The sequence below is a fragment of the Lygodium microphyllum genome, chromosome 15 (assembly GCF_053477565.2).
Source record: "Lygodium microphyllum isolate KBCC chromosome 15, Lygodium_microphyllum_v1.1.10, whole genome shotgun sequence".
Taxonomy (NCBI): Eukaryota; Viridiplantae; Streptophyta; class Polypodiopsida; order Schizaeales; family Lygodiaceae; genus Lygodium; species Lygodium microphyllum.
Genome location: NC_141149.1, coordinates 140,459,838 through 140,482,848, shown reverse-complemented (window position 1 = coordinate 140,482,848; position 23,011 = coordinate 140,459,838). Strand labels below are relative to the sequence as shown.

At 38.7% G+C, this 23,011-nt stretch overlaps 2 protein-coding genes across 3 annotated transcripts; both read right to left on the bottom strand.

The window, feature by feature from the left end:
• Positions 1-229: 229 nt before the first annotated feature.
• On the bottom strand, positions 230-801 carry LOC148025141 (replication factor C subunit 2-like). The gene is made up of 2 exons (XM_087693812.1): positions 715-801; positions 230-588 (listed from the first exon to the last, which is right to left on the bottom strand). Exons 1-2 carry the CDS (start codon positions 787-789, stop codon positions 487-489), a joined length of 177 nt encoding a protein of 58 aa, XP_087549938.1. The 5' UTR covers positions 790-801; the 3' UTR covers positions 230-486.
• Positions 802-4,649: 3,848 nt separating this feature from the next.
• Positions 4,650-20,680, bottom strand: LOC148025140 (replication factor C subunit 2-like). 2 transcript variants are annotated; one of them, XM_087694874.1, is made up of 12 exons: positions 20,531-20,680; positions 20,351-20,429; positions 19,926-20,005; positions 19,714-19,830; positions 19,375-19,444; positions 18,982-19,055; positions 18,721-18,841; positions 18,569-18,631; positions 7,240-7,299; positions 5,807-5,932; positions 5,135-5,218; positions 4,650-5,008 (listed from the first exon to the last, which is right to left on the bottom strand). In XM_087694874.1, exons 1-12 carry the CDS (start codon positions 20,572-20,574, stop codon positions 4,907-4,909), a joined length of 1,020 nt encoding a protein of 339 aa, XP_087551000.1. In that variant the 5' UTR covers positions 20,575-20,680; the 3' UTR covers positions 4,650-4,906. The 2 variants fall into 2 exon arrangements, with proteins under 2 accessions (XP_087551000.1, XP_087551001.1); XM_087694875.1 differs by lacking the exon at positions 7,240-7,299.
• Between the last annotated feature and the right edge of the window lie 2,331 nt (positions 20,681-23,011).

Here is a 23,011-nt window from a genome sequence, read left to right as displayed (position 1 = left end):
ATTCGAAACGATGATGCGACACAATTCGACGCTTAACAAGTTTGTCCATATAGAAGCGCTCCGATCAAACATCTCCGAATGAACAAACTTTGTTTTAAAGGCAATCTGGATTTCCACATACATACATACATACATACATACATATATATATATATATATTGCCAGGAGCTGTACTCCACCATTTTTAAGGGTCTTTTCAATACCCAAGAGGACTAGATTGCTAACCCCTGTACCTAGTAGCCCATGCCTTGATTTCAAATAGGAAATATTCCCATACAAAACAAATTTGCCTGATAAACAAGTACACTGAGTGAGTCCGCATGAGTAGGCAGCACCGTTACTCGTTTCTTGCAGCTCTATAACATCAGCGATGCTAAGCCTCATCCTCCGTGTTTCAAACAAAGTTCTGTACGGCAAAGCTTGTACTACATCAGAAGATATATGAGAAACAAGACCATTTAGCTCAAGCCTCAATATTCTCATAAACTAAACAAATGTGCAGTCCTGTGTCAGATTACACAGAGAACGCATGGTACTACTGGCCACATCAAGCAATTGCAGGTATTCATCTGCCCCATCGATCAAACACTGTGACATAAAGCCTAATATAGTTAAACCTTCCACACGTGTACACACAGAGTTCACATTGTTTCCAATGTAAAACCACAGCAGCAAAAGTGCAAGGGCACATATATCAAAGCAAGACAAAATCACCTTGTCAGCCTCAGCCAGCCTCGCACAAATTCGAGCCTTTTGCTTATCTGATATGTTCTCATCCAGGACAATCATATCATACAACTGAAAGAAGACAAGCAGCGAAGCAATCAAGTAAATAAGGATTATGTGAAGCTGCAAGCAAGGTCACAATTTTCCAAAAATAATGCCATCTAATTCGATTAGTTCTAATCCCCTCATTCTTCTAGACACCTCCCAACCCACCCATGTCACCTCTTAACGTCCCAGCTCTCTTCACTAGAGGTTTTTCCAGAACACATTAGAGCTACTCCAAAACTGGAGTATCAGGGCCCCCGATTGATATAAGTTCTTTGTGACAACTGCTAAGTGTTGCAATCTGTTGTTTCCATCATTTTCTAGTCTAGAAGTGCGGCATGAAGCAACTGTCAATTGTCACTATAACATCATTATGTACAGAGAGAGAGTCAGAGTGTCCATCTGAAAACTTACAATAAAGTAAACATGACTTGACAGTAACACTAAATTCCCCAGCCACCAACAGAGCTTTGGCAAAGGCACTAGCACACTTACAGCAAAACAATATCACATATTTATTCCAGTTTTTCCTAAATGGTGGCCTACCTGTTAAAGTGAAGATAATTATAGAACAATGGTCATGCTTTCTGTAAGGATAGTATGCCAGACATCCTTATGCACTGGTGACCATATAAGTAGACAGTGCACCTTCAATAACTGTCTTCCATTGCATCTGTGACAATAAGGGACTTTACCAGCGTGTGACATCAACATCAGCTCCTTGGACGCCTGTCGACAGTGGGCTTGTAAAGTCTGGAACCCAGCAAATGAGATTCATCATATGCTATTGCATGGTTACTAGATTTTTGTAGAGGATATCTATCACTCTTCCCATACTCCACCTAAATTAATATTTTGACACTGCTTGGGAGTTCATAGTGACACATGCCAAATTTGGAATGTAAGATGTACTCTGGCATTTATAGGCAAAATAGATTTGCAGAGCTTGTACCTGTACCACATCCCATGTGACATCACTGATACTATCATCATTCTCATGGCCACATGTTGGAATTAGATTCACTGTGATTCTAGAGTTGCATATGCAAATCCTTCAGGCCTTAATCAAGATCTAATGTATTTTTTATCCTTTTCACGGTAATGCCCCTCTGGTCAATTATGCCATTCTCTTGTAAATCAAAGTCTCTTTCACAGTTAACTAATGGTTTGCCTCAACACTACTAAGAAACTGCTACTGAAAAATGGTCGAGCCAACCATTTTCTTAAGTGCAAGCCAGTTTTGCATTTCCTCCACCCTTCTAGCTTTGAAAGTTATCCCTCAGCTCAACAGAGACATCCTGGAATGGCATTGTGATCCATATGCAGTTTTGGATTTCTACTCAGCTGTGAATGTTACGTATCCTGCAATTGATGTGTGGTGTATGCTATTCCAAACATCCACTGCATTATGTGCCCTTGGACTCAGACAATCATGGCTTAGCTGCCATGCATTACATGTAGCTAGCTCTTACATTCGTCTTACATAACTCTACTGCCAAGATGCAGTTTGACAAAAGCAGGTTGAGCTTGTGCTTGGCAAAGGTGCTATTCTAGCAGGCTGGAGCAAACAGCAAGCAAAATTTAGCGTTTTCTCGCAAAGAAAATCAAATTCCTCTCATTTTGGCTTTCTCTCACCTCCTCCAACCCATTCTCAAGAGTTCTTAGCTATTTCGCACAAATCTCAACCAAATTTCTTTCACACTCAATTAAGGTTATCCAAGAAAATAACCATATTTCTTTTTCAAAATTATTTCAATGTCAATTTTGGCCAAGCATCAACCCAATCCATCAATCAACATAAACAATGAAAAGCAAAAGCAAAACCATATCATGCACGCTTTGACTATATAAGAGGTGAATTTTGCTACAAATTTCCAAACATATGATTACATGTTAAAAGGCTTCTGTAGTGCACAAATGTAAAAACCATATTATGTGCGAGTATTGTGATTTCTACGAGCAATACTCTCTCTCTCTCTCTCTCTCTCTCTCTCTCTCTCTCTCTCTCTCTCTCTTTATATATATATATATATTTATATTTATATTTATATTTATATATATATAATCAAGTGGCTACTCTAGTGGTGGGCCACTTCTATTGTTAACTTATTGATTCAAGTTCAAATCTCATTTTTTTTTCTGCCTATACCAAAAGATTCCAAAATGTAAGAGTTGAACCCAAGACCTAATCATTGAGTTCCAATTAACCAACCAAGCTACACCCATTTGCTCTCTCTCTCTCTCTCTCTCTCTCTCTCTCTCTCTCTCTCTCTCTCTCTCTCTTTATATATATATATATATATATATAATCAAGTGGCTACTCTATATATATAAAATCAAGTGGCTACTCTATATATATAAAATCAAGTGGCTACTCTAGTGGTGGGCCACTTCTATTGTTAACTTATTGATTCAAGTTCAAATCTTATTTTTTTTTTCTACCTATACCAAAAGATTCCAAAATGTAAGAGTTGAACCCAAGACCTAATCATTGAGTTCCAATTAACCAACCAAGCTACACCCATTTACTCTCTCTCTCTCTCTCTCTCTCTCTCTCTCTCTCTCTCTCTCTTCTAAGTATTATAGCTCTCTAAACTTTACATATCTCTATTTTGAAGCCCAACTTTGTGGACTTAAATTAACAAAACCAATTTTATTAGCACATTCAACTATGTGTTATGAAAATAAAACACAATATACAAGAATTAAGCTTATAAACTTTTGCACCAACATTATGTGAATTAAATTTACAACTTCATATACCCAAGGGAAGAATAGTACAACTAAACCAAGTATCCAAAGTTGACATGTAAGTTTTGTTTACACGGTTCAATAATGCATTCGTTTTAAATCGCAATTTAGATTAATAATAAATTCATTATTATTATTATTATTATTATTATTATTATACTACATTTAGTTTATCATATTTACTTGTATTGCTTATGCTTTATATTTTTTATTTAGCTTTGAGTTATACATATTTTTACTTGTATTGCTTATGCTTTATGTTTTTTATTTAGCTTCCTACAATGAAACATGTACATGATTTACGTTTGAGTTATACATATTTATTACCTTTCTTGGATTTTTCGTATCTTTGTTTATAGATTACTACTTATATTATTGACACATTTTTATCAAGCACCCAATGGACTTGGGTAATAGCTACTTAGCTACCAATTGAGAATAATTTTTCATTTTAAAAGATAAGCCAAAAGATTATAGCTACTTGGCTACTCTCTTGCTTTCCTTCTATGAAGATTGTAATGCACTTCTAACCCTCGATGTTTAGGCCAAAGCATTCCCTATTTTTCCTTGAGAAAACAACTATCAAACATCCCGGTGTTCAAAGAGGGTCTTAGTCCTTACAGCAACATCGTCCAAGAACATCATCATCCAGCACAATGGTAACACACACCCATGTGAGAAATATATCACCAACATAGTAGCTGTGACATAAGGATCGTTGCAATGCGCATTTCAAAATCAATAGATATGAAAAGACTACTTCGAGAAATAAATGATTCCTCTTTCATCCAAGGCGCCCGACACCTAATTCGAGTGAAAAGGCTGTGATCCTCAAATATAGTGCCTCATGCCTCCTGATGACGAAGTAGACATGATAATTTGCCTGTAAGCTGAGCATTCGAAACGATGATGCGACACAATTCGACGCTTAACAAGTTTGTCCATATAGAAGCGCTCCGATCAAACATCTCCGAATGAACAAACTTTGCTTTAAAGGCAATCTGGATTTCCACATACATACATACATACATACATACATATATATATATATATATATTGCCAGGAGCTGTACTCCACCATTTTTAAGGGTTTTTTCAATACCCAAGAGGACTAGATTGCTAACCCCTGTACCTAGTAGCCCATGCCTTGATTTCAAATAGGAAATATTCCCATACAAAACAAATTTGCCTGATAAACAAGTACACTGAGTGAGTCCGCATGAGTAGGCAGCACCGTTACTCGTTTCTTGCAGCTCTATAACATCAGCGATGCTAAGCCTCATCCTCCGTGTTTCAAACAAAGTTCTGTACGGCAAAGCTTGTACTACATCAGAAGATATATGAGAAACAAGACCATTTAGCTCAAGCCTCAATATTCTCATAAACTAAACAAATGTGCAGTCCTGTGTCAGATTACACAGAGAACGCATGGTACTACTGGCCACATCAAGCAATTGCAGGTATTCATCTGCCCCATCGATCAAACACTGTGACATAAAGCCTAATATAGTTAAACCTTCCACACGTGTACACACAGAGTTCACATTGTTTCCAATGTAAAACCACAGCAGCAAAAGTGCAGGGGCACATATATCAAAGCAAGACAAAATCACCTTGTCAGCCTCAGCCAGCCTCGCACAAATTCGAGCCTTCTGCTCATCTGATATGTTCTCATCCAGGACAATCAGATCATACAACTGAAAGAAGACAAGCAGCGAAGCAATCAAGTAAATAAGGATTATGTGAAGCTGCAAGCAAGGTCACAATTTTCCAAAAATAATGCCATCTAATTCGGTTAGTTCTAATCCCCTCATTCTTCTAGATACCTCCCAACCCACCCATGTCACCTCTTAACGTCCCAGCTCTCTTCACTAGAGGTTTTTCCAGAAACGAAGGTCGCAAAAAGTGCCAGCAAAATGGTCATGGAAGCCATCACTCATCATGCACTACAAAATAACTTTCTTGTGCAAAACTACCATACTGGGTGCCCCTCATCATTCAGATCAGTGACAGTCTCTTGAGCCTGATCAGAAGCCTGACTGCAAGTTTCTGCCAAGGTGTGAATAACATGATTAAATGGTCTAAATGGTGATTATATGATTCAGATTAGTCAAAACTGAAGGAATCTCAACATTAGCAAAAGCATAAAGACACTAGCTTGAGGTCTAAAGAGTTTGCAAACACTGTACATTACAATATGACCATAACACTCACTGCCTATAATGCTGTGCAAACCAAAAATCTCATGCATAACTGCCCATTCTTGTGATTTTGCAAACAAGTACCTGAGATAAAATTTGTGATACTGGATATCCCTCATCAATAATGTCAGTGACTGTCTTTTGAGCTTGATCAAAAAGGCCCGACTTGCAAGCTTGTACTAAGGAGTGAACAACACTTTCAGAAACCACCTACATATATTTGGAAAAGCAAGGATCAGGTCTACTAATCTCGGCATTGCAATACTAAAAATGTTTCAAAATGGTCATTAGAAGGTTGGGACTGAATGCTCGCCCTGCACAAGAAGTTATTGCATCATTGTAGCCTTCAACAAGGGGGAGCAAAATTTTAAAAATGGCAGCCAACATCATGTTTTTACTGCATAGAGATGCACTTCATGATGGATATGTTTAAGCATAATAGTATTTGAAATTCATCTACTGCAAACAGGTACAAAACTGCAAAAACAAAGGTCCAACTCGTCTGGAAAATAAAGTTTAGCAGATTTACCTGGTATGTAAAAATAAACAGCATACATGCAACCAGGGTAGCTGCAGGCACACATGGGCTGATGAAAAGGTACTGCTGAGCTCAGATCAGTGAAACAGAGTTGAGGACGAATGCAGACCGGCTACTAACTAAGGGCAAATGCGAACTTGTTTAATGCTGATGCACACTCATAAGCCCATGTATTTTATGCAGACAGATGACCACTTACACGGCCATGTATTTTATACACACAAACAGAAGACTTCTAGTTTAGGTTACCTACATATAGAGTTGCTATGCAGCTTATTTCACCCAAGAACCTAACTCTTAACACCTAGGGTCTAAGCACCTTATGTTTCCATGTCATATTTAGGAATAACCCGTGCCCTTCAAAGTCTCATTCTTTCCCACAGACAGCAGCACTTCTGTATATTTGCTTGATAAATTTGAGCTACCACAAGCCATACAATCAGGTTGTAGTTTTGCCATTATACTAGTGTACCATTATTTGTGAGTATAACCTCAGAGCATGATCTTGAGTTGCCAATATGATTTAGTACTTCCAACTGTTGAACTGGTACTTAGAAGTGGTCACTAGCATGATCTTGAGTTGCCAATATGATTTAGTACTTCCAACTGTAGAACTGGTACGTAGAAGTGGCTCACTATACTTTCTTACCACCAAAACATACCCTCCAAAGATAAACCAGGACTCCCTGCTTGTCCCAAGGTAAGGACATATCGTCATAGAAATTTGGCTTTCCTTAACATATAAGAGTATTTAGCTAATTAACAAGAACAAATAGAAGCCTCTAAGCAACTGCGCTCAGCCTCCAAAAGGTCTGAATAATAAGCATAACACAACACAAAATTTCAAATATGGGTATTTAGCTAATTAACCAGAACAAATAGAAGCCTCTTAGCATTTGAAATTGATGAGCAACTGCACTCAGCCTCCTGAAGGTCTGAATCATAAGCATAACACAACCCAAAATTTCAAATATCATACCCCTGAGACACTGATGACATCATCACTTGAAATTGTTGATCCATATAAACGTGCTGCACTCTGTCAACAAGTGACAAATTACAAAAGATATCACAATTTCTGTGTTTATCTATTTTAAGGAGCCTGTAACATTACATGAGGAACATGAAGTTGGCATATAACTTAGTTTAAATGGTCTAATTGCACCATTCCATTTGCATATCAAAACAATGCACATGTAGTCAATTTTCTTAAGAATAATAAGATCTAAATTCATAGAGCCCTTAATCTACTAGAGTCTAGAACCAAAGCTGTAAGCAACCAAGATTTGGGTGCCTGCAATTCAGATGGGCTTTACATGAGTTGCGCAAAAAAGTTTTCCCTCGGTCCTATCAAGTGCTTTTGCTCTCCATAGTCACTTGAGATGCATATAAGAAAGCATGCATCCATATTCTGATCAGCTTTGATGTCATTATTTGATGATTCAAGCATGTAATATCATTATGTGCACGTCTCCATAGTCACTTGAGATGCATATAAGAAAGCATGCATCTGTATTCTGATCAGCTTTGATGTCATTATTTGATGATTCAAGCATGTAATATCATTGTGTGCACGCATGCATGCAACCATGGACCGGATGGTCTTCAAGTTGAATATGTCTAAGACTTTAAACTTATGGGAGCATTTGAATATAAGTTATAACTATCTTAGCATCGTTGGGCTGCTTCACCATCTTAGCAAGAAGGTTTGGTCAAATTGGAGGACACAAGGCAGATTATTTAGAGGCCTACATCCAGTGGATATGGTTTTGTCCCAAAAGGCAAACAAATGCTAATTGACAATGCCCAAAGTGGTATTCAGAATGTGAAGTATTCAAACTAGAAGTCCCAAAAGTGATGACCTAGTGGTAAACACTTGGGCTCATGATGGTGACGTTGTGGCTCAAGTCTTCTTGGCTGCATCACATGGTTGGACACCCTATGTTCACACGGTGTGGACATGTGAGCCCAAGCTATTGCCCAGTTTAACACTCCGTTGATTCTCCTCCTTGGTAAGGTCATTGAGGAGGAGGGCCCCAATGCGATCAAGCTTCATTGTTCATTCGACTTGCAAGCTATCTTATCTGCACATAGGGAAAATGCCAGCATGGATCCTTCCTGCCCTTGCAACTAATATTTGAAGGGGATGCACCCCGCCTTGTAGGCATTCAAGTGTGTTAGTCTCCTATCATAGAGAACAAAATCTACAAACAAGATGTCATTATTGCATATGTATCTTTTGATATCATACAATTGGGACTCCAATACTCAAATAATGGCAAAATTCCCATATGGTGTAACGTATGGATAATATCAACACTAATACCAAATGCATTATTAGGAGAATTCAACATCATTTTGGTTATTGGGGAAGTCAACTAGACAAAGGCTGTCTAATAAGTACATGTCTATTTGCTATAGCTACTCAACTAATGTTATTGCACATGGACAAGCTAATACAAGATGGGCACTTGCATTGTTTACAACTTAAACATGGTGAAACTGGCCTTCAGTAAACCAAAGGGCAGTAGACTTCAACTTGCAAGCACTAAATCTTAAAGCCTGAAATTCAGCAATAGAAAAACAAATAAAACAATGGAGCCAAAAACACGCACACAACACAACTCAAAAAAAGATTGGCCCAAAGCTTGGTGCCCCTTATGCTATTTCTTTATCATTACTAATTGCTCATACAGCTATTGGAAAGTTAGACTCACTTGGGATCTCCAATCTCAGCCTTAAATGGGCCAATATAGTACTTGCTCAATGGATTGGCAATGCTCAACAACCTCTCTCTAGCTACTCTTGCCAACTAAGACCAACAATACCTGATCTGAAAACGTGTGCCATGAATCCACAAAAACACAAGAAGACCAATCTGCTCAAGCCCAAGATCTTGCTAGATTCTACTTCTACAATGCTAGAAAAGGCAAAAGTGCTATCACTTCCTGGCTGAGACTGCCACCTAGAGCTGAAACCTTGTGTTTGACAACCAAAAGACTGTCGCATGGTCAGAAGAGCTGCCACTTGAAAGGAATGTGATGTTGCCACCCTCCAAATGGACTCACCTTGCTCCAAAGATGGTCGCTTGGGTCCAAATGAGGTCACCTTGGCCAACAAATGTTGCGTTTGCAGCAAATGCAAGGTCAGGAACCTGTGTTTTAAAGGATGGGAGGTCTTGCTCTGCAAAGTAGGCTCAATTGTGTCCTCTCTTAGGCAACGATACCATGCAAGAGTGCGCAACGGAAGAAGGAACTTGAACACGAAGAGAAGAAGACAACAAGAAGATAAAGGAAGAAAGAAATCTGCACTGACTGAAATAAATGCTGAATACAAACAAGACTGATCAGTCCCTGCAAGCAACCTGAGGCGTCAATGAGGGCACCAAATCTGGCTAGAAATGATGACAGCAGCAGCACCACCAAAAACAAAGGAGTGTGCCCGGAGTCAGAGGAGCAGCCTGCAGAACAAGATCTGCCCCAGGCAGCCTGCCTGCTATAAATAGCAAGAAATGGACAAAACTGGCCAACCTGTCCATGTGGCAGATCTGGCCGACTAACTGCATTTCATGCAGTCACAGGCTGATGATGTGGCAGATAATGGCAGGAAAAAATGCCAGCTGACTGGATAATGTAAACAAGGTGGCGTGGACTGGGGAATGTAGAAAATGAACCAGAAATGCACACTAAGAACTGCCAAAGCTCCCAATGTGTCTTCGTCAAACTCTGACAAGCTAACAACCAGAAGATGACTAACTAACAACACTAAAAGTGACAGGCTAACAGAACCTTCTTACCAACCTCAAATATCTCAAGCAAAGGCTTGTTAGTGAAGCTATAAATGTTATTGTTATCTGCAAACTCCACCAAGGGAAGAAAATTCTCCCACATGATCTTACGCTTAGAGACATAACGAATTCCTCTGCTATCTGCCAAATTTGGCTGAGCTCTACGAGTGGCCGAGAATGGCTAAGAATATCAAAGCGTAGGCTAGAGAAGGTGATAGACAAGCAAAACCCTTTGTTATTATTCTCCATCGAGAGTGCTGTAGAGAGAAATTTCACAGTTTCTTCACATGGCCGCAGCTGTTGGAGAGGTCAATAATGCTACCGCTTGCCTCTAGGAAAGGTGTTTGCTGCTGTCGCCTAACTTGGAAGGGTTTCCACAACTGGGAAAACTAATCACCACCCTGTTTTCTCTCTCTCTTTTTTTTTCATAAATTCTTTTTTTTTCGTAAATTTTTCGTAAATTCTCTCTCTCTCTCTCTCTCTCTCTCTCTCTCTCTCTCTCTCTCTCTCGGCTTGCATGCACTGAATGAGCCTCCAAGTGGCAACCTTCTTTTTCCATTTTCCAACAATTTTCAGTCATTTAATTATTTTTCAAAATCAATTTATTCTAAAAATTCATTCAACCCTTTTTTACCTTGCCCATCCACAAAGTAATTGGCTAGGCCATTTGCAACCCCAAGTGGTCCCAATCCTTCACTAACCCATGGACGGCATTAATTAATCAATTAATTAATGTCTAATCCCTAGTGCCATCACTAGCACTTATAGGCCAATTAATTATCCTAAGGCCAAACTAACACCAACATTCACCTAGAACCTAAGTGACATAACTTGTTACAACTTTTGCCTTTGACTCCCACTATTTCCTTGGGATCCTAGGCTTGTTACCGTAAAATACTTGCTTACACATTGCATGTGCATCACATGTGTATCTCAACATTGCACATTTGATTATTAAATTAATCAAATGTCTCTAGCATAAGCAAAGCATCTAAAAATTTTACCTCCCTGTGACAAGGTAACTCATGTATGTGAACTAAGCTCGCAACCTCTGATGTCTCTAAGGAGACTAGACCGCCCTCGTGTCCAACAAACTTCTTAACACATGTCCTCTGGAGAGTTAAGAACGAAAATGGCTATGATGGCTAACTGGTGGCAATGTGGATCCAACCTTACCACCGCCTCCGATTTTGGTAGCCAACACCCTGCCTCCCCTATTGGGGGTTATTCAATTGAGGGACAAGGGTCTGATTTTTAGATGTGGGTTAGCACCTCTTGCCTTTGATTGCCACTCATTATCAAAGTGGCCAACCTTTTAGCAATGTTGGCAATACCTATTTTTCTTTGGTACATTCTACCACCCGCGTTATAAGGATAACTCAAAGTTCGCTTGTGACTCACTAGCTTGATTCTAAAGGATAACTCAAGGTTCCCTTGTGACCCTACTTAGATTTGAGTTTGAGTTTGATTTTGATTTTGAGTTTTCTTGTCTTTCCCTTGTTGCTACCCCTTCTAACAACAGACAAGGAGAGTCCCCTCTATAGAGAACAAATATGAAACTAATCGAACAACCAAGCGTAACGCAATAGCTAACACTCAAGTTTCTCAACTACTTTCTAGTGGTGGTGATGATGGCATCCCTCATGACTCTCCAATGCTAGAGGGAGTGTGAGAGAGTGGTGAGATGGAGCATCCACGCCTCATCTATACATCTATACAGATGCACAAGATCCAAAGAGGGACTTCCCCCACGCAATGATCAAAGTCTGGCAGGTTCAAATCCTAGAGCTAGGATTGGCATCCAAGTTCATGATGGGCTATTTCTTTGACAAAGAGCGGGTTCAGTTCCTAGTCATGAGCTCACATGAGGCGACACTTTGACGGTCTAGCCAAAGACGGGAAATCCAATCATGTATGTCATTTTTGACAGGATGGTCATGTATGCTACTAAGAGACATTGGGACAAACACAAAGATATACTACAATCTTCTCTATTTTCAAGAGCTAGTACGATCGACATTGACATCAAGTTCTCTCTGAGACACCTTGGCGGTGGCTTGATCACCCATTGCTTGGGTATCCATGGTTCTACTTGGTGATTCTATGTTGTATGATTTATGATTCATTATCCTTATACCATTGTATTGTATCAAATCACCCATGATTTGAGAGAGGGTGTTAGCAGATATGTCAGCTCATGTGTGAGTCTGTGCATGCAAAGATTGGGCATATTATTTAGGATATTTAGGCATTTTTGCTTGTATCATTTTATGATCATATTGGGCATTTATTGTTGGCCAACATGATCATATTGAGGACACATTTTTGTCCTATTTATTCAAGCTCTTTCTCCTCAGTCAGTCAATCACTCATAATCACTTGTGGATCTTCTGCTGGGGAGAGAAGCCAGTGCTGATACCCACGCAGCTAGTGACACACTGTTGCATGCAACTATCTTGTGTCGGATATATGGATTCCATTTCTCGAGCATACATCTAAGTTCTCATCTATATTATGTTTTTCAATGTTCTTTCTTTCCCTTTCTCTTTTATCTTATGTTTTAGCAATTTATTACGACATATATTTACGCATCCATTGCTGCTCCACTTCTGACACTTAGTAGCCCTTGTGGTGCAGAATTCAACAAGTTGCTAATACTCAATCAACTTATCTTAAGGTCATCGCGATCAACAATTCAAAAGTTTCAAAACTCATGTTTGAGGTTTATACCATAGGTCCTATCGCGAGCCACTTAGCCGTTAGTCAAGTGTTCCCACCGCTCTCATCACAAGTCAAAGTATTGTAGCTATGAGTGAAATTCAAGGAGAAAATCTTGCATCATCTCGACTATAGTAGAGGCATTTTTGGCCTTCCATTACTGTGGATACAATCTGCAATCACTAGGGATCAGTCATACAACATGGATAGCAATTTGGAGCCCTTCAAGATCAAGTGATAGCAACCCAAGGTCCTAATATAGACGATAACATATAGAAAGCGATAGCAATCGTCCTAGTGATCCTAAGCTATAGGTGATAACTTCCATGGCTATTTGAGTGGGGCAACAGTAGCTTTTCAACGTTTCTCACAATGAAACTTTGAAATTTCTCTCTACAATATTCCCTCTCTTTCCCCAACCGTCTCTCAAGTTATCTCAACATTTTCTAACAGTTTGAACCATTAGAGGAAGAGATTTCAATCAGTCTCTATTGTAAACCCTAATTTACAGCAAAAATTAGGGTTTGACAATCACCTCGAGATACATGCTCAGAATTTAGGACCTAAGACTTGAATTTCAACAGCTAAAATTAATGAATTTTGGGGAGATTCAAGAGGCCAACCAACCAACCGATATCAGATTTGGGGACTGAATTTGTCTTTTAAGAAGCAAGGTGAAGACCAATTCCCAAGCAAACCAAGTGGCAAATTGGTTTAGAGACTTGTTGGTCAATTTTAAGAAAAGCAAGACGCACTTGGATTAATGAAGGAGATCAAAGAATCTCAGTTGTACTTCTTCCATTTGCAATATAAGATAAAGAAATACCACAAGAAGAGTCAATTTTAGGACCAAGCAAGTGTCCAATGTTCAAGATTAAAGTGATAAAGTGTACATTTTCAATTTATGTGAATTTTATACTTATAATTAATGCTTAATCAAGTTATTTACCACCCTATCCGAGAAGGAAGACTAGTTTCAACATGGAACATAAGACAATAAATACCTCAAACGAGACAGTGTCCAATCCCATATAAAAGATTCTAGAAAGGAGATACAAGATAGAGAAATTATTTGTAACTAATTAGAGCATGATCTATTGATAAGCTCAAGGACTTAAAATCAAGCATGTTCAAAAACGCATCTGCATGTCTCAAAGGCCAACATGGCTCAAGGACACATTGCATACAAGCAAGGGCCCAAAACCCAAGTATAGCTCCTAGCCTCAACGTAAAGATCATAGAAATTAGTTAAGCATTCCCACCTTGAACGACATAACTCTTTCAAGAATCTAAATGAAAGAAAATTTTAAAAAAATACAAATCATTTTGGATTAAAATCTAGATATATATGTGATGAAAAGATCCTAGCATATGTACACATACACATAGCCAATGTCTAGTTTCAATCACTTTTTTTAATATATATTTTTACATTTTAAATTTTATTGCTTGTTTTGAATTTGTAAAATGTTTAATGAGATAACAATCTCTCTTAATGTCGATGTCAAGGATATTGCAATCAATGTCGCTTACTTGTAATGGTGTCGCCAAGCATTACACGCTTAGCAAATCATTTTATGCCCAAGGATAAGGCTATCATGCACAAGAGACTGACAATGTGTTTTTGATGACTAAATGAGACTCGATGCCAATTTTTTAAGCCCCAAATGAAAGGACCATGCAAACTATGCCTGAACGAATAATTAAACCTTTAATCACTTGTAACCAACCTTTTGTATATGAACTATTATCACAATGTATTAGCTTAATGATTCAGATTATTTTGATGGTCATAGACCTTAAAATGTGATTTGTATATTACCTAAGTATTTCAAAAATACGTCAGATACTCATCTTTACATTCAAGGGTGGCCAATGGCTAAAACGCCTTGTAAGTATATGTGGATTGTAATTTATCATTGACAGAATGCCCAAGAGGAGTCAAAAGTTTAATCGAGTGGTCATATTGACCAAAAAGCCTAGATGACTAAGACTTGCTCACTTGGATGGTCACATTGACTAAAAGCCCACATAATGAGTAGTTTCAAAATGCGAAACCATATGCTCATGATCAAAGCAAAGTTACCAAAGGCTTCTAAAACAATAGACATGAAACGGGTTTTATAGATTTCAATTTCATAAAATGTTAAAAATATGTTTCATTCGAGACATAAAAAAGTATTAAAAGAATTAATTAACAAAAAACCCTATAAGCAATTAACTCGTGGTAGACGTTCAGGAGGTGGTCGTAATAACAAGGTCTCATATACATATACTATACGATTCGTGTGATGAAAACATAGATTGACATTATTCATTATTCTACACAAAGCAAATAAGCATTCAACATCGCATCAATATTTTCATGCATCACGGTCCACTATCCATGCCCAACAACTTTAGCTATAAAAGGAGCCATCAATATATGTAACCATCATGGATAGCAACTCAAAACAAAACTCCAACAATCAATGTCAATATCCATGTCAACATGTTAAGTATCCATGATAAATTATGATTACAAAAGTCCCAAGACATAGAGTATAGCATTTATGAAAGCTTAAAATAGATATTTCATGCGTTCATGAAACACATAGATATGAAACGAGTTTTTAACCTTTTAAAACGGGTTTCTTGGCAATTATGGATCAAAGAAACAAACCATGAATCGATAAACCTATAAAATTAAGCTCTCCAAATTCCAAATTTGGCAATTACTAAAATTTAGGAGGTTGCTATTTTTAAAAGTTGCTCAAATGAAAATTCTATAAGCTTCTTCCACTAGAAAAATTAACATGTGGCATCAAGAATAAGACGAGTCATTTTGAAAGTGACAAGTGTATCTACACTTGTCATTTTGCTGTGAACACTTGTCATTTCAGCAAAAACTTGTAGTATCGAGACATTTTCACCTATAACTATTTTGAACTCAAGGGTATCCCACCACACGTCCTTACATACACGATACCTTTAAAGAATGATATCAAGCCTATCAAGCAACAACCTTCTCTTATGAACCCTTGATGGAGATTGTCAAGTTACGAAAAGTAGGATTTATCCACTTTGGAGTACCCAAGCCCCACCTATATATTAGAGATCTCTCTCTTCATTCCCAACAAGCTCTAACACTAAAATTTCAACCACGTCCTTTATACACACTTATCTAGCACTCATTCAAGAAGCTCTTTCTACTCAGCCTAAACACATCACAGCATATGAGAAGAAAATCAACTTACCATCCAATGTATGTAGAAATTAGGGTTTCAAAAACTCTAATTCTCAAATTTGTAACAAATCAACCCCATTATTCACACGCCTTGTGGTGGCTGTGGTTTGTTTCAATAAAATCCTGTAAAGGGGAAGAGGCCGGTCCCCTCTCATCGTGGTGTTCTCTCTTTCTCATGCTTTATAAATCTCTCGCTTACTTCCTCTATCTTCTAATTTTCATGGTGATAATTGATCAAGCTGGTTAAGTTCAAAGTAGTCTTTCCCAAGTTCTTCCCAATACCTTCATCATTAAGATTTAATTAAAATTTTTTATCAATGTTATCTTTTGATATGTGATTGAGATAATGGGAGCCGAGCAATGAAATGATACATGGCAATGTTTCTAAAGGTCAACGTGCAATCATCATTAGATGGCATGTGAATTATTAAACACGATTTGACAAGGCAGCAAATAGCATGATAGCAAGAGATGGCAATATGAGAACTCAAGAAGCACTTCCATCTTCCAACTTCCAAGATGGGGCTGGCACTACAATGACAAGCAGCACTAGACAAGCATAGACAAGAGCAAAGCAGGTGGTACTAAAGATAGCGACTGCCCTAGGTAACATGCAACAAAGTGGCAAAAGCAAGACCTTGCACAAGCTCTTCTTGGTTTGTTGACGATGCAAGGAACTAAATGGCCAAGACTAAGCAACAAACAAAGCTACAATAGACAGCACCCTATTGGGCAACGTTAAATGGCAAATCTAACATGTGGAGGAGCAATGTCAATGAAGGTAGGGATGGTGAGAAACCCTTTACACTTCACCCGCAAAGTTTCTTCTCTCTTCTCTTCTCCATGTTTGCCGAGTTCAATTTGTGTTCCTTCCCGCAAACCCTACTGTCTCGCTGATATGCCATCTTTTGACATGGTATTAGAGTTGGATCTGCTCAAACAGCGGAAAAGATCCTCCACTCTAGTCAAGGCAAAGACCGACGGCGGGTTCGGCTTCCACTTCTCTTCTTCTTCCGCTGCATCAAAATCTCGTTTTTGCAAATTTCAAGTGTTTCAACTTGCTACCCACACCCCGTTCGCAGAGAATATCTTAGCCAAAGCTGTCCATTGCTGTCTCCATCAGTTGACACCTAATTTCCAACCCTTTTCACGCAGTTTGGAGCTGATTCCAGCCAGGCGATTGCTGTTCCTGTGCAGACTTGCCGTCGTACAACCTGCCACGTCATCTTTCCCGCAATTTGCGCTTTTGCGTTTCTACATTTTGCGTTTAGGGTTTGCAGCCCCAAAAAGGAGCACCATCCTAGACTGATTGTGCCTATTTATAGGCCACTCTCTCATTCATTCCTTGTGGCTGATTCATTCAGTCCGTCACCTCCTCTCCAACCTCTCCACTACCCTCACACCCCTTCAGGAGAACATTGCAGTTCGTGGTTCGTGGCTATCTTCATCATCTTCCTTGTGCTACGACACCCTTGTTCCCTTGTATCACATTCACTCCATGATTCAGGTCTTCGTCATTCCATTCATCAGAGTTTCTTCTCTCTTCTCTTCTCTTCTCCATGTTTGCCGAGTTCACTCTGTGTTCCCACAAACCCTACTACTCGCTAATACGTCATCTTTTGAGAGGTGGATGCCTCCAACAATATGCAAAGCTATGTGGAGCAATCGCCTCAAGTAAGGCTGTTCCAAGGCAACACTAAAGTGACATCCGCTAGGCAATGGCCCACACAAGCAACAAGGGATGGCAACATCAAAATCTGTATGATAAAATTTTCACTTATGCGCTTATGTACAAGGGCAAATATACTAAGACCACAAACAAAATGCTAGAAACTAGAATAGCTAGGCTGGTAGCTAGGCAAAGATATGCAAACAGCAAAGAATATAGCGCGCCCAAGAAATTTGAGGGACTACAAATGGATTACAACTAAAGCCACAACCACCGAAATCACCACAAGAACTACTTGCAAACTCTTAAGGAAGGGGTTCTATGCAGATGGTAGTCGATGTGATAGTAGCTTCAAGAATTTTCCGTCAACATCTAGCTCGCTTTGGTTGTGTCCATTGTCCTCCAAACAATAGGTCTTAAACTCTTGCTTCTTAGTTTAAGCTCAACAAAAGTTGGCCAAGTTTTGCTACCTTACAACATGGAGAGGCCAATTGTATGACAGGTGCAAAAAAGCACAGACCTTGGAAACTAGTCATGGGGCAAAAAAGAATGAATATTTTAGAATCTTCTTTTGGTATCAAGAAATGATTTGTTGAAAAGTGTCACACTACTAGGTCACAAGTGTAATAACACCTTGAAACGACTCCAAAAGTGTATTTATGTGATTGTACGTAATAATTTGAAAATACCAAATGAAATTTTTGGACTTGTCGATTCTTCTTGATATCATCTACTTACTCATTCATCAAATCTTTAAAACATTTCAAAATGTAAAGGTCCCCCTCCAAGAAGGATAATAAGCCCCTCTAGCATACTTCTTAGATACATACTTGACTAGCCTATTTCTTAGATACATACTTGATGCATAAACAAAGAAAAGTCATTTTTTCCTTATGGCAGTAGCATACCTGCAGATATGTGATTGCTCGTCTCAAATCACCCTCTGAAACACGGCTCAAAACTGCCAATGCCTATGCAACCAAAGAATTATTTGGAAAAAAAGAACTGTATCTGTTTACAATCAGACAAACAAAGCTGCATAATCTTTCAGAATCAGTACCTCGTTGTCAAGACTAAGACCTTCTTCTTGACAGATGTACTGAATGCGGCTACTTAGAACATCATCCAAAAGCGGCTTGAATCTGAACTTAGCACACCTTGATGCCAATGGCTCAATTATCCTGCAACCAAAAAAAAAAAAAAAAAAGTGACGTCGATCTAACAGTACTCACATGCAAATCCCTTCAAACATGCCAATGGTTGAATGATCCCGCACCGAGTAAAAAAGCAACATCATGTAGTCAAAACAGGAACAACATACCTGCTCACATAGTTGCATATAAAACAAAAACGAGTGATTTTGGAATGTGTTTCCATGGTACGCCTCAGAGCATTCTTCAAAACAGAAATGAACACTTGTAGAAAGTCAAAACAGACAAAACAGAATCTCAACTGACGATGAGAAATTCCAAAGTGTTAGTCATAGCAGCCTCTTAAAGTTACTAAACTTGCAAGAAAGACACTATATTTCTAACATAAGCAGACATGTGACAGAAGCAAAGAAATTCCCTGTTTTTCACAACAGTTATAGATATCTGTGCATCCTTGGACATAGAATCTTTAAGGTTACTTAATTTGCAAGAAAGGCACTTTATTTCTAGCATATGTGACAGAAGCCAAGAAATGTTCCTTCTTTCACCACAGCTATACACACCTGTGCATCTTCTGTCATAGAATCTGCTTCGTCCAAGATAATAATTTTGAATGGGGGACAAGGATATCCGCTGTGCTTTTTTTATGTACGATGTAAGGTCACATGCACCATCAGATCAAAGAAAGTGAGACATAAACATTCTAATGAAAAGATTGCTACCTGTTACAATGTAAATTTGTCTTCATCTTCATTGAAGATAGCATGCAAATTTCACTACAGTGAGTTGCAAAAGCTTGTCAAACAAGCGTGCAACTTTAACACCACAATGGCATGCTAATTGCAAAAAAGTTGCAACAATTGACAGAAAGAACTGCTACATCTTACTTTCAAAGCAATCACCTTACTCCCGGACCAACTGCAACTGCAGCAAAGTCCTTTATTTTGGTCCTTACAACATTGATGCCTCGATCATCACTTGCATTTAACTCCAAAACCCTGGTTTTATAAAGCTCTGGCCTACCATGCATGAAGGCACAGTGACGTGAACAAGGGAGAGACTGATACGATAACAGGGAGGAATGTAGAGTGAAAAAAATGATTTAAACGCTCACCCAAACAACTGTCTCGATATAGCAAGGGCCGTTGATGTCTTTCCAGTGCCGGGTGGACCGTAGAAGAGCAAATGTGGAAGCTGCAAATGCTCAGAATAAGCATCATTAACCAACGTTTGGGTATATAAGGTCTTTGGGAATATTGCTAAGTACAAAAACATCGTATTACACGCGCACTCTGCATACTAGAAGAGAACATGAATGAAACACAATTTCTTCGCATCAATTCAAAAGAATGGATCAGAATATGAAGATAAAGTGATGGCTTAAACAATACATCCAAAATTCACATGCGAAGCCACCCTACAAAAATCTGCAGCACTATATATCAACTTGAGAGTGAGCAAGCACTGATGCTCCTCTCCTCGTGAAAAGAAACCAATTAACGTTTCAAAAGAAAACACGCACTCGAGAAATGCACATACATTTCCTGTTTCGAGAGTATTTGTCAGCGTTCTCACGACTTCGTCTTGATAAACCACATCCTGGACTTGTCGAGGTCGGCTGCAAAGCGTTCATGAGAAATTGTCTGGTTATCAGTGCTGATGCATGAATTAACGCCATTCGTGATCGACTGACGGAAAGAAAGAAGCGAAGGCATTTACTATTTTTCCACCCATTGCTGCGTGCTATGAGCTACAGGCGCCATCGATTCTCTCTCTCTCTCTCTCTCTCTCTCAGCGCTCCTCCTCTCTTTCTCTCTCTTTTCCCTCCAAAACGGTTCTCTCTCAACACCCTTGGCAGCAAAACTCGTAATAAATAGCGGCAGTGATGGATGTATAAGGTGCAAGAGTTGGCTCTATTGCTCCCCCAAATTAAGCAATACTTTGCACATTTTGCTACAATGGGAGTTTTATTCAACCTCAAGGGGTGGTTGCCCTCAAAAGATGAGTTTTATATACAATTCTCAGCAACATATCAAGATAAAGCAAACTTGCAACAACATCATTTTGTGAGCAAGGGTTTTTTCATGGCACATCTCAACTCATCTACAAAAAAAGGAACACATTCTGGGTTATGGAGTTGTCTACAAGGCAAGCTAGTTCCAATGATGCCATGGAGACCCTCTTTGACCCCAAAAACAATGCTATGATACGAGTGTCCTATTTAGATCACTCTATTAGATTTACCAAATTGGGTTGATGAAGAAATCACCAAAATTGTTAAAATGTTGGGGAGGATCCCCTCTAAGTATCAATAATGGTATCTCCCTTTGGTGCTCTCGAGCTTAGAAGAAAAGTCTACATTTTATGGTGTCATTACAAAGAAATTTCGAAATGTCTAGGAGATATCTAGAAGTGTTTGATCATAATGGTTTTGAGGTGATGTCACAAGTATGGCTCAAAGCGTTCCTAGATGCCTACTAGCTATGCACATAATGTGGGCATTTTGCAATGGATTGTCTCAAAAAGGCAGAAGACGTAACAAATGAGAGCAAGTAGGGAAGCAGCAATAAGAAAGAAGCAATGCATGTGATTGAAGATATGGCCACTCAAAACAAGGAGGAGGAAACGAAGTCTTATAAGACTGAAGGCTTGAAGAAGGAAGTCATAGAGTCGTCAAGCAAGCCATAAGCCAAGCTCTCAAAGAAAGAGGTGCCTATACAAAAAGACATCAATGCATAAGACAAGGAGAATCTCCATTTTTAAGACAAGAATATAACCTTGACCATCTTATCCTTGATTATTTCAACACTTGAATCTCCTTCAGCCTTATCAATAGTGAACAAATCCTATGATCATGCAATTTATGGCTTTCTCCTTAACTCCATGAAAAGTTTTTTTTAATAAATTCTGAAGCTCACCTCAATGTGCTACACTACTTGAAAATATCTTAGCCCTAATAACCACCATAACAACCAACAATGATGTTCTTATTACCAACTTCTCCCCAAAGGAGCAACTCTTAGTAGACCATTTATGTAATTTATCCATAAAATTTGTCTTGAATCATTGAAATCTTTGTACTTAACAAATTTCCAAATCAAGAGGGCAACCAACCTAGCAAAAGTTATTGTCCTTGTGGATCACCCTACATCCATGATCCTTTAGCCATATTGGTGAGTCATCCCATCCTAGGTATACAATATCCTTTTTCGTAGAACCAATCAACGATCCAAATAAGGCAAATAAATCCTAAAGATATTCACAAGGAGTATAAATTCACATTTCTTGACTTTCACGATGTTAGAATTGTCATCAACAAAAAGTTAAACACATACTTGTAATCAATGAGATATAAGCCATGTATGGTACCCCTTTGCATTAGCCAATCCAAATTCTTGAGCACATGATCAATCACAATTGCAAAAAGTAAGGGGCCAAGAGGAATCATTACCTTATTGGTTTTTCAATGCAAAGGGCTTAGATAGGATGCCATCATCACAAATTTGCACCGAGGCTTTAATAAACAAGGTTCCCATCATGTGTAGAAAGGTTTCTCCAAATTCAATTGCCTTGAGAGTCAAGACTATAAAGTCCCAATTGATTATAAAGATCAAAGTCCATATTAACCAACATGGACTTTTTCTCACTCATTAAGACCCAATCAACGGCCACCACAAGATTTAGTATTGCATTCCAAATCTTCTTCCCATGCACAAATCCATATTGTTGTGGGTGGATAATCTATGGGAGTAGAAATTTGAGCCTTGATGCTACCACTTCAGCCATTAATTTATATGAGAGATTCAACATGGTTAAAGTCACCACTAAGAGATCTTAGGTCTCTTTGTAGTCCTAGGGATTAGCTTGATTGAGCCTAGAGTCACCTCCTATTGCATGGCACCCTCCAAAAGAACCATCATTAACACGTCTAGTGAAGTCTTTCCCACATACCTCCTAGTTTGACTTTAAAAACTTGTTGAGAAGTCCGTGAATGCCTAGGGACTTTCCATCCTTTGTCTACATAAATGCACACTCCACCTCATCTTAAGTAGAAGGCCTATGCAGTAGCTTATGATCTAGTCCTTAAAAATCCACCACATGGCCATGAAAGAAATTCTAATATTGTCCTCATAGTTTGCCACCTTGATATGCTCAAAATCAATGATCTTAGCTACATACAATTCTCATACAATTGGAAGG

Coding starts and splice junctions, on each gene's coding strand:
- LOC148025141 (XM_087693812.1), bottom strand. CDS start 789: ATGATTGTCCTGGATGAGAACATATCAGATAAGCAAAAGGCTCGAATT. Junction 589..714: donor GGCTGGCTGAGGCTGACAAG/GTGATTTTGTCT, acceptor TTTATGTCACAG/TGTTTGATCGATGGGGCAGA.
- LOC148025140 (XM_087694874.1), bottom strand. CDS start 20,574: ATGGCGCCTGTAGCTCATAGCACGCAGCAATGGGTGGAAAAATA. Junction 19,831..19,925: donor ATATCGAGACAGTTGTTTGG/GTGAGCGTTTAA, acceptor CATGCATGGTAG/GCCAGAGCTTTATAAAACCA. Junction 5,219..5,806: donor TATCACAAATTTTATCTCAG/GTACTTGTTTGC, acceptor GTCTTCTTTCAG/TTGTATGATCTGATTGTCCT.